Source organism: Toxorhynchites rutilus, chromosome 2, assembly GCF_029784135.1.
Source record: "Toxorhynchites rutilus septentrionalis strain SRP chromosome 2, ASM2978413v1, whole genome shotgun sequence".
In the NCBI taxonomy this organism is placed as follows: Eukaryota; Metazoa; Arthropoda; class Insecta; order Diptera; family Culicidae; genus Toxorhynchites; species Toxorhynchites rutilus.
Genome location: NC_073745.1, coordinates 39,650,023 through 39,662,099, shown reverse-complemented (window position 1 = coordinate 39,662,099; position 12,077 = coordinate 39,650,023). Strand labels below are relative to the sequence as shown.

The window sequence follows — 12,077 nt, the reverse complement described above, 5'->3', positions numbered from 1 at the left end:
GAGAACAAAATGCGGATGAAACGTGCTGGTGCTACCGACACTCCCTACATAATGCTAACCAAGACGGGTCTATTGTACTAGGTGAGGCCGTTTCGTCACTAAGTTGGTTAGGGGAGCGGTATATAAAAAAGTACGGAAGAAAGCAGAAGGGGATTTTTTTCCTTGAAGCGTGAAAGAGACAGACTGATCAGGAGCGAGCTTGGGCACAAGCGTATTGTGTTTTGTTTACAAACAAAACACAGTAGACTTCCAAGATGGCTGAAGAGTGGTTTTAGCAAGTTGGCCCACCTTAGGATATACTTCTACGCGCCTTGATGCTAACTAGAGCGATGCAACAGGAAGATGAACGGGAACTTTCCTGGTGTACGCTGCTCATAGAATAAGTGATATATTATTATTATAATGTATCCTAAGTATGTGGAGTTAAATGTAATCAAATAGAATTTTTTAAATTAAAAATAATTGTTAAAAAACATTTTTATTATCCCTAATGATTATCTCTCACAAATGAGAAGCAAAATTTTCACTGATATTGCACCAATGTTGGACCAACAAATCGTAGTTTGTTTGACGTTTGTGCCTACCATTTTTCTTTCGTAATATGTACCAATGATTAGTAGGGTAGAAAATAACTAGAGAATTGGTAACATGTACCAAAAAATTCGTCGTATTTACTAACTATTCCTCTTAGTGTATAGCCATATTTATCGGAGCATCCATTGTACTCAGCTGGTATCGAGGAGCCGTAAAAATGGTTGTCGCACAAGCTTCACTCCAAGGGCTTTACATTCAGTATCTATGCTGAAGCCTTTATCGGTGCTTCACTATTTTTAAATTTCTCAAGCATTTTTTCCACAGTAACTATTTGCTTATCCGAAGCTTCCCAGCAAACATTAAGTCGTATGAATAGCTATAATTGGAGGCGATATACATACAACCAAGACACATTTGTATGATATATGATGCAGATAACTAGCATATACACACAAAAGTGGAGGCGATATACGTATATGCCATATTTTGTACGCATATAAAGCCGTATATAACGATATGCGATGCTTTTTGGACTGATATGCGATTTGATACGACAACGTTACCACTCAATCCATCGATGACATGGAAAATCGTGTTTTTGCATTTTATGCGATTTTAGATATATATGATCGATATTTTGATTGATAATTTATGCGATTGTGATTTGATACGAAATTATATGTGACTTATCATGTGCAAAGTTATACGATTTAATGTTTGCTGGGTTTCCTACCATATCCACGACTTATGGCGGGTTTACATTAGGGAGATCTATAGCTATAGATGGATTTATTCACGTGAAAATAGGTGTAAACGGGTGAGAATAAATATGATGCACTTATCTTACTATAAATAAAATCGCTAAAAAATAAAGCGCGGTCGTCGTGAACAGTCGTAAACGGTCGTAAATGTTCGTATTCTTGACGTAAACACAAACATAGTGAGAGAGTGAGCAGTGAGCAGCTGCGATGCGTTTTTTGTGTGAGAGAGTGTGTGCGTCTGCGTGTGTTCGTTTGCGTGTATGTGTTTGTGTGTGCGTGTGTGTGTGTGTTTGCATGTACGTGTGCGTGTGCGTTTGCGGGAGTGTGTGTTTTGGTTAGTTGATTGGTTGATGTAATCAAAAACAGTGTGAGAGAGTAGCAGTCAGCAGCTGCGACGCGTTTTTGACGTGGGACTACGTCTAACCGGAATATATGGAGGGTAAAATGAAAACCTAAACACAGAACATGCAGGAAAAAATGAAAGATTTCGAATTCTTATAGCTCGAACATTTCGTACTGGATAGGAGAGATGTTTGCATCACTTGATAGGGAATATTTCTACGCATCTATCGCAACTAACAAAATGTTGTTTTTCATTAGATAAACAATTGAATGACTGTAAAATATTAGGCGTTATCTAAACGCCCTAACTGCATCGTTTTGATTGGCCCAATTTACGGTTTCCCTAACACAGCCATCAAAACCAAGCAGCCTTGGGGAAATCGGCATTGCAAATACATGAAAGTAGGGGGACTTTTGTTCTCATCGAAAAATGTTCCCTAACACAGACTTTAAAACCAAGCAGCGAAATCGGCATTGCAAGCACACGAAAGAGCCTAGAGGCGAGTGAACTGAAAAGTTTAAACCCTCTTAAAGCCAAAAAGAAGAAAAAGAACACACGAAAGTAGGGGGAGCTTTTGTTCCCACCGAAATGTGTTCCCTAATAGAGATTTCTAAACCAAGGTGCCTGGAGAAATCGGTATTTCAAATTCATGCAAGTCGGGGGTATTTTTGTTCTGACTGGAATGTGTTTCCCTAACACAGACTTCAAATCCATGAAGCGTGGGGAAATCGGCATTGCGAATTCATACAAATCGGGGGTATTTTTGTTCCGATTGAAATGTGTTTCCCTAACACAGACTTCAAAACCGAGGTTTCTGGGGAAATCGGCTCTGCAAATAAATGCAAACTGCGAGTACTTTTGTCCTCGCTTGCCTTTGTGCAGAGTGGAATATGTCTGTCCTAACATGATCTTCTAAACTTAGGAACCTGGGAAAATCGTGCAGCCACTAGAAGCGAATGAACTTCCCAGTTTCAAGCAAATTCGAGATTCGAGAAGTATGTACACTTTTGGGATGTAAACTACAGAGGGAAATGTAAAATAAAATAATCGTTTGATAATTTTTTTTGTCTTTATTGGAAAGATTTTCAGCCTTAGGCTGGTTCATCAAACGTTTGATAATTCTTCCTTACATATATTTTGTTCTAGTCATCATACCAAACGTAAAAGGTCCGTCATTAAATTTACTTGTAACGAAGAACAATCAATCACAATAAATGAATTGACTTTACACGGCATTTGTTCATTTTTTTCACTCACAGAGCAAATATATTGAACTCAATTGAATTTGGAAACTGTTTCATTCAATCAAGAATTTAATCAATACAAACGAATGATTGCTCAGCTAAGGTAGTTCCACGTGAACCTTGCGGTTATATCATAGATATAACCCACTAATTTTTTTTTGTGTGTGAGACTGTGCGCGTTTGCGTGTGTACATGTGTTCATTTGTGCGTGCATGTGCGTGTTTGTGTGTGCGTTTTTTTAGAGCAGCGAGTAGAGAGTAGAGAGAGTGGAAAGGAGAGAGTAGAAAGGAGAGCGGAGAGAGTAGAGAGAGTAGGGAGGAGAGAGTAGAGAGTAGAGAGTAGAGAGTAGAGAGTAGAGAGTAGAGAGTAGAGAGTAGAGAGTAGAAAGTATAGAGAGTAGAGAGTAGGGAGAGTATGAGGAGTGAAGAGAGAGTAGAGAGAGTGGAGAGAGTAGAGAGTAAGGAGAGTAGAAAGTAGAGAGAATAGAGAGTAGAAAATAGGGAGAGTAGAGAGAGTAGAGAGATTAGAGAGTAGGGAGAGTAGAGAGAGCACAGAGTAGAGAGTAGAGAGTAGAAAGTGAAAAGAGTAGAGAGAGTGGAGAGTAGAGAGAGTAGAGAGTAGAGAGAGTAGAGAGTAGGGAGAGTATGAGGAGTGAAGAGAGAGTAGAGAGAGTGGAGAGAGTAGAGAGTAAGGAGAGTAGAATGAGTAGAAAGTAGAGAGAATAGAGAGTAGAGAGAGTAGAAAATAGGGAGAGTAGAGAGATGAGAGAGTAGGGAGAGTAGAGAGAGCACAGAGTAGAGAGTAGAGATAGTAGAGAGTAGAAAGTAAAGAGAGTAGAGAGAGTGGAGAGTAGAGAGAGTAGAGAGTAGAGAGAGTAGAGAGTAGAGAGTAGAGATAGTAGAGAGTAGAAAGTAAAGAGAGTAAAGAGTTGAGAGAGTAGAGAGTAGAGAGTAGAGAGAGTAGAGAGTAGAGAGAGTACAGAGTAGAGAATAGAGATAGTAAAGAGTAGAGAGAGTAGAAAGTAGGGAGGGTAGGAAGAGTAGAGAGTAGAGGGTAGGAAGAGTAGAGAGTAGAGAGTAGAGAGTAGGGAGGAGAGAGTAGAGAGTAGGGAGTAGAGAGTAGAGAGTAGAGAGTACAGAGTAGAGAGAGTAGAGAGTAGAGAGTACAGAGTAGAGAGAGTAGAGAGTAGAGAGTGTAGAGAGTAGAGAGTAGAAAGTAAAGAGAGTAAAGAGAGAAAAGAGTTGAGAGAGTAGAGAGTAGAGAGAGTAGAGAGTAGAGAGTGTAGAGAGTAGAGAGTAGAGAGAGTAGAAAGTAGAGAGTAGAGAGAGTACAGAGTAGAGAGTAGAGATAGTAGAGAATAGAGAGTAGAGAGTAGAGAGAGTAGAGATAGTAGAAAGTAGAGAGTGGAGAGAGTAGAGAGTAGAGAGAGTGAAGAGTAGAGAGAGTAGAGAGTAGAGACGGTACAGAGTAGAGAGTAGAGATAGTAGAGAGTAGGGAGAGTAGAGAGAGTAGAGAGAGTAGAGAGAGTAGAGAGTAAGGAGAATAGAGAGAGAGTAGAGAGAGTAGAAAGTAGATGGAGTAGACAGTAGATAGAGTAGATAGAATAGATAGAGTAGAAAGAGTAGAGAGTAGAGAGTAGTGAGAGTGGAGAGAAAGTGGAAAGTTTAAAATAAAGAGCAGAGAGTAGAGAGAAGAGAGAACAAAGTATAGAGTAGATAGTAGGAAACGAAGAGTTGAAATTCAAAGTCAAAATTGGAAGAGCAACAATTGATCGCAGAGAAAGAGTAGATGTTCGAGACAGAGATATTTGGACTAAAAAAGAAAAGAAAATGAGTTGCGAGAGTCTGTTTGAGTGCAACAGCAAAGCTATTCCAATGACTTTGCGGTAAACTTATTAAAACATAGAATTGGGCCGCTAGTTCGAGGTATATATAACTTGAATAAATTCAGCATATGTAAACGCTTGTGAATTTCTCACTGGTGAGAAATCACTAAAGTTGGATGCAGTTCTACTTCAGGTGAATAAATTCACCTAAGATATGAATATATTCATTATAGAAGTTCACGCTAGTGTAAACGGTTGATGCGATTTCTATAAATCTCATCATATTTCTTCACATGAATATATCACTAGTCCAAACCCACCCTTACATAGCATATCGTTCCACCTGGAGTAACTGCAATCAAGTACTTCGCAGTCTCACGTCCTTTAAGGCTGATTTAGACGATGCCAGTCAGCGCTCTAGTTGAAGTATCCAGTGAACAGAGAACAGACACTCTGTTCAAGTTACTTGTACCAGTATCGAACAAATAATTGGCCTCTAACTTAAACAGAGTGTCTGTTCTCTGTTCACAGGATACTTCAACTAGAGTGCTGACTGGCAACGTCTAAATCAGCCTTTATAATGCGAATCCTGTTTACACGCACTGCGGAAAAATCCAAGATGGCTGAAGGGCCTTTCTCATAAGTCGCGGTACCGTATTGTATTTATCGTGGTTGTATCTAAGACTCAACCGCTCAGGACGTAGCTTGTTTATCATTTCTGGCTGGAGTACTTCCTCTGCTCCTTCGATTTATAAAATTATCATACAGATATCTCATTCACTGTAAGGTTATGAATCCATTGGTAATTGCTAATTTCGAAGAACTCCTCCAATTGAATCCAGAGTCAAGGTTCACCACCTTATAGATTGAGTTCCGTTCACAAGGATTGCAACCTTCGCCAAGCATCATAAACCAAGACTGGCTATCGTACTCCTGTGATTCCGCTGTTAAGTTTCAATGTAAGCATGCATCAAGAAATACGTGATATTCCAGAACTTACACGTTTTGTGGATATTCCACGGATGTTTTCTTCGAAATTTTGCGTAGTAAGTTCTAATAGAATGTTTTTTAACTGATGGGTCTTACATTAATAACTCCACTGGTTTTGGCATATTTAATGAAAACTTCAGTGTCTATTATAGATAGATAAATCCATGCTCGGTCTACGTTGCGAAAAAGGCTGCAGTCTATCACACTTTGGAGAAAATTGAATCCTTGTCGATTGATCACTGTTTTATCTATTCAGATAGCCTCAGCTGAATAGAAGCATCCGTTCGACAAAACCTATAAGAGCCTCATGTTATTTTCTTATGAGAATAAAAGAGCTCTTGAGTAGACTAGTGGAAAAATTTTATAGGATTACATTAGCCTGGGTCCCAGTCCATTACTTCATTCCAGGTTACGAAAAAGCGGACTCGTTAGCTAAGCTCGGGGCCTTGGAAGGCGCCATTTTTGAGCGACAAATAACCTACCATGATTTTTTTTGTTCTCCTCGTAGTTACGTACTCTCCAATTGGCAACACAACTGAAGTGAAGTTAATATGGGTCACTGGTTTTATACAATCATTCCCAAGGTTCAAGGTTCCAACGCATGGTTCAAAGGATTGAATGTAGGTCGGAACTTGATTCGCGTGATTTTCCGCCTCATGTCTAATCATTTAATCATTTTAATCTCCTCCCTACTTTTTTCAAGTGGTAGTAGACAAAGAAAAAAAGCAAAAAATAGTAATAACCCATCGATCGAATCCATATAAATTCGAACATTTTTTAATTTTTTAAAATTTTACTACAAGAACTGTCTCAAATATGTTTCGAAATGATGAAATAGCAATCTACTTAATCATTTTAAAATTTAAAACAGTAAAATTATTGCTCCTGTATAATAAGAATAATGCAAAAACAGATGCACAAATGTGAGGAGAGGTTATGTCGAAGCAGTGTCGTTCCCGCAAATTGGTAATATGATGAAAGATTAAGTCTCACTGCTGTTTTTTTTCTCTTTTATTAAACCATCGTTCGAAAATTCATGCGAAAATTGGCAACAGGGAACATCGGAATGGTTTGCGGTAGCAGCTTCGCCAGATTCCTTAGTAATGTTAGATATGCTATAAATGGTAGCGGAACGTTTTGGAAGATCCAAGGAGCGAATGTATGGGATAGCTGGAAACATCTTCGATTAGTTTATCTCATCACAATTTATATAAAACACACTTACCTCCAGTACGAAGACGTCTTCTTTGCTGCTTATCGGTTAAAACAGTATCCTCAAAAGATCAACAATTAGTCGGAAAATGATGGAAAGTTATCCGGCTTTCTTCAAAACTTTCGGTTCTGCTACTTTTCAAAATTATTCTGCTCCGGCATCGCGGACCAATAAACCAGAATAGATAATCTAGAGAGCATCTGCTTGCTGGTTTTGAGAGGGTGAGCTTATAGTTTCATTGTTGAATTCTCCATCAGGCACTGATTTAATAAATAATTCGATTTTATTTATCTCATCGCCAGATAAAATATACCAATTGAACATTATTGAAGCCAATATTCTTACCCTTTTCACGACTCTAGTCCAAATTTTGGATGAATTAATTCGCATTGTGCGGCACATTGAATTCATTAGAAAATGTTGTCTTTTTAGTATCCTTTTCGAACCTTCGAATTATGTCCAATATATTCTTAGCGTTGAAGATTTTTGTGTATTTCAACTCATTTTGGGCAGTGAGCGTTTTCGAAGAGAAACGCACGATACTTCAAGTTATTGTCTGGACTTGATATCAAAAGCTTTATCCATGCGAAAACAATACATTCATTTTGAAATTTATTGCATATTATTAGCATCCCTAGTTGTTTTTAATGTAGTAGGCATGAACTAGTATGGTTACTATTAGCAACGTGATTTTTCACTTCAGTTAGTTTGAGCTGAGCACGAAATAAAGATAGACGCTTTTACTTAACACGTGTTCTTTTCAATCGCAACAAATTTTGGCGACGAGGACAAAGTGAAAATCGGAGTCAATAGAAGCTTACATCATCTAAAATGGCAAGCGGAGTGTTAACAGTGTAATTATATGCAACCGACTACACCATGAACGCAGCCCTTCTGGCAGCACTGATAAATGTGCGTTTCTATTCTTCCGTTCCTTGACAATAAAATTCACTTCAAGTTTAACTACCAACCAGTATAAACGCGTTTTTCTATCGCTTGTCCGAAGCCCTCGGTTAATCATTCTCCTCGTGTTCGTTTTGTGTTGCGCTGGTCTTTTCAGGTTATGGGCCCAGCGATGGAGGACAAAATGAAAATTGTTGCGTTCGACGGAAGTGGTTTCCACAACTGGAAATTCCGCTTGGAGACTGTTTTGGACATGCATGATTTGCTCGAGTGTCTCCAGCGGGAAGTGATGGAAATCGATGAATATCGTTTAACCGTAGACGACTCCGCGTTAGTGCGTGCTGAAAAAGAGAAGAAAAAACAGGAAGTGGGTTAAATCTATGGTATAACCGCAAGGGTGACGTAGGACTATCGTTGATTTAGAGATCATTTGTATGAAGTTGAATCTGAATTCATTCTGAATGAATGAATATTTGGAGAACTTCGAAAACGAGAGCGTTACGTTGGAGGCACAAGGTTTTATGTATCCAATATTGGATACGGAAATATCCTACTGATGGGGAAGAATAATCTTCAGAAGCTATCCTGTTGATTGCGATTGATTGAAAAATCACAAAACCTAATGTATTTGGTCACAGTGTTACATGGATAGAAAACATTCAAATAAACTCTTTCACATCAATGTATTTTTAAATTCCAAGAGGAACTGGCAGATTATTTTCTGGATCTTTCTCGATCCAAACGGAAAGAATTCCGTGCGTGTATGTGTGTGTGTAGCGGCTGCTTCGAGATCTTCCCGGGGAACCGTTTGTAGCATCACTCTCCTTCTGATGGATTCCCTTCTGGCCTAAGGTGCACAAACAGGCTCTTGGTGACACCGTTCATCCGCGCTTTCATGATAAATGAAGAGCTTCACCACAACAGCGACAACATGCTCCAATTGCTGTTCAATTAGAACTGAGTGGATTTCCGAGCGGCGCTCGCTTATATACCGATTGGTGATTTCAATAGCCTATTTTGAAAGCAAATTTAAGACTATTGAAACAAGTTTTTGGATCAGAAAGTAACAAGTATAGAACGCGTAGACATTTTATCTTTCGAATGAAGTGTTTATCATACCATTTCGTTCAGTTGTTTAGGAGCTATTAACACTCAAAATCTCGGTCTTCGGCGTAACGCTTTCGTTTTCGAAACTTTGATTTTACACCCCGGTATAGAAATGAAAGACGTAGTCCTACGTCAAAATATCCGAGTAGAAACTGAAAGAGAAGAAATGCAAGTCATTAATTGTGCAGGCAATCAGTGACAATCAGTTGGAATTAATTAAAGATTGCCCTACGCCGAAACTGATTTGGGACAAGTTAAGAAACGTCTATGAAAGATGTGGTGTCGCCACAGTGTGTCATTTGTTGGTAACGCTGCCACCGTCGTTCGATTCCGTCGTGACAGCAATCGAAACGCTCCCGGGAGACATCACAATGGACTTCGCGAAGAAGCGTCTGTTGGATGTTTATATGAAGCGGAAAAACAGGAAGTGGGTTATATCTATGGTATAACCGCAAGGGTGACGTAGGACTATCGTTGATTTAGAGATCATTTGTTTGAAGTTGAATCTGAATTCATTCTGAATGAATGAATATTTGGAGAACTTCGAAAACGAGAGCGTTACGTTGTAGGCACAAGGTTTTATGCATCCAATATTGGATACCGAAATATCCTACTAATGGGGAAGAATAATCTTCAGAAGCTATCCTGTTAATTGCGATTGATTGAAAAATCACAAAACCAAATGTATTTGGGCACAGTGTTACATGGATAGAAAACATTAAAATAAACTCTTTCACATGAATGTATTTTTAAATTCCCAGAGGAACTGGCAGATTATATTCAGTAACGATTAGATATTTCCACATTTTCCTCGATACTGGAATTAGAGGGGAATGAACTCTCTGAGCTCGGAACTTTCGGCGACTGAGCAATAATCGATTGCGGGCGCATACAATATTGGATACGGAAATATCCTACTGATGGGGAAGAATAATCTTCAGAAGCTATTCTGTTAATTGCGCTTGATTGAAAAATCATAAAACCAAATGTATTTGGTCACAGTGTTACATGGATAGAAAACATTAAAATAAACTCTTTCACATGAATGTAATTTTAAATTCCCAGAGGAACTGGCAGATTATTTTCAGTAACGATTAGATATTTCCACATTTTCCTCGATACTGGAAGCCCATCAGTGGTTTATGCTAACTCGATAACCACCTGTTAATAACACTTGATTGAAACATATTTGGTCACAGTGTTACATGGATAGAAAACATTCAAATAAACTGTTTTACATGAATGTATTTTTAAATTCCTAGAGGAACTGGCAGATTATTTTCCGGATCTTTCTCGATGCTGAATGGCATCCAAACGGAAAGAATTCCGCGCGTGTATGTGTGTGTGTGTGTGTGTGTAGCGGCTGCTTCGAGATCTTCCCGGGGAACCGTTTGTGGCATCACTTTCCTCCTGATGGATTCTCTTCTGGCCTAAGGTGCACAAACAGGCTCTTGGTGACACCGTTCATCCGCGCTTATGATAAATGAAGAGCTTCACCACAACAGCGACAACATGCTCCAATCGCTGTTCAATTAGAACTGAGTGGATTTCCGAGCGGCGCTCGCTTATATACCGATTGGTGATTTCAATAGCCTGTTTTGAAAGCAAATTTAAGACTATTGAAACAAGTTTTTGGATCAGAAAGTAACAAGTATAGAACGCGTAGACATTTTATCTTTCGAATGAAGTGTTTATCATACCATTTCGTTCAGTTGTTTAAGAGCTATTAACACTCAAAATCTCGGTCTCCGGCGTAACGCTTTCGTTTTCGAAACTTTGATTTTACACCCCGGTATAGAAATGAAAGACGTAGTCCTACGTCAAAATGTTGATGCAGTAGATGAGTCATGTGGTGGAGAAAATGGCGTGGCGATGGCAAGCAAACATAAGAAGAAGAAATTGAAGTGCTTTCAATGCGGTAATGTGGGTCACCGAAAGGCCGAGTGTCTTGAGCTCAACAGTGAGAGCGTACAATCGAGAGCGAATTGCCAAAACAACCCGAAAGAGAGAGAGAAGGGAACACCAGAAAGCGAACGTGGGTGCTGAGGAGAAATCCGAGATTGCGTTTCTGACAGCCGAAGACGATGAATTTGTTCGTATTGGTTGGTTCCTCGACTCTGGCGCGACCGAATACATGTTATGTGACTCAAGGTATTTTTCATCGATGCGAAAGCTCGATCCGCCGATTGAAATTGTTGTTGCAAATGGGCAAAAGGTAGCGGCCAAGTATTGCGGTGACGTTACGATGTATTCTGTTGTTGGTGAAACGGTGAAAAAGTGTGAAGCAAAGAATGTTTTGTATTTGCCCCAATTGAGTTGTAACTTATTTTGGGTGAAGAGAATCGCGAAGTCGGGACTGCGAGTTTGTTTTGATGGCGAAAAGGCTGAAATTGTAAGAAACGACGCTGTGGTGGCTGTTGGACAACTAAGAGGCAAGCTGTATGAGTTAAACATCTTTTGTAAGCGAAGTGAAATGGGGTCAGCTTTAGTAACGGGAAAAGTGTCGCGAAATGCTATATTGTGGCATCAACGGTCGGTACGGTCACGTTGGGTGTAATAGTTTACGCGAATTAGTGCGTTTTGACATGGTGAATGGATTGACGTTAAAAAATTTCGAAGCTGATTCAGTAGTGTGCGAACCGTTTTTGTCGGGAAAAATCGAGAGGCTTCCGTTCAGTGCAGTAAGCGAACGGCGTTCGTCGCGGGTGTTAGAATTAGTTCACAGTGACGTTTGTGGACCGATTACGCCTTGTACGTGGAACGGGAAACGATTTTTTGTATCGTTCATCGATGATTTTTCGCATTTTTCCGTGGTCTATTTAATGGCAACGAAAAACGAAGTGATTGATCGTTTTCGTGAATATGAAGCACTAGTTACGTCTCATTTTGGTACACGAATCGCAAAGCTTCGTACGGACAACGGTGGTGAATATGCGAACAATGAGATGCGTGAGTTTTGCCGGAAGAAAGGAATTGAGATGCAGTTGACAGTTTCGTACGCGCCGCAGTAGAACGATGTGGCGGAGCGCCTAAACCGTACGCTGATGGAACAAGCTAGGGCGCTCTTGGCGGAGCGGATTTGGAAAAGAAATGTGGGGTGAAGCAACTTACACCGCCACGTATATTACAAACCGGTGCCCAACATCAGCAGTGGATG

At 39.7% G+C, this 12,077-nt stretch overlaps 1 protein-coding gene across 8 annotated transcripts in view; it reads right to left on the bottom strand.

The window, feature by feature from the left end:
* The window catches only part of LOC129771716 (zinc finger protein 501-like), a 60,222-nt gene that overhangs the window by 37,907 nt on the left and 10,238 nt on the right, over nucleotides 1-12,077 (bottom strand). For 3 of the 8 annotated variants that reach the window (XM_055775670.1, XM_055775673.1, XM_055775671.1), the window contains one exon: nucleotides 7,510-8,154. The exons of 4 other annotated variants lie outside the window; for them this stretch is intronic. In XM_055775670.1, coding sequence (XP_055631645.1) covers nucleotides 7,972-8,154 — 183 coding nt within the window. In that variant the 3' untranslated portion in view covers nucleotides 7,510-7,971. Of the gene's footprint in view, nucleotides 1-7,509; nucleotides 8,155-12,077 lie in introns of those variants that run through there. One more of the 8 variants, XM_055775672.1, reaches the window with a different exon arrangement.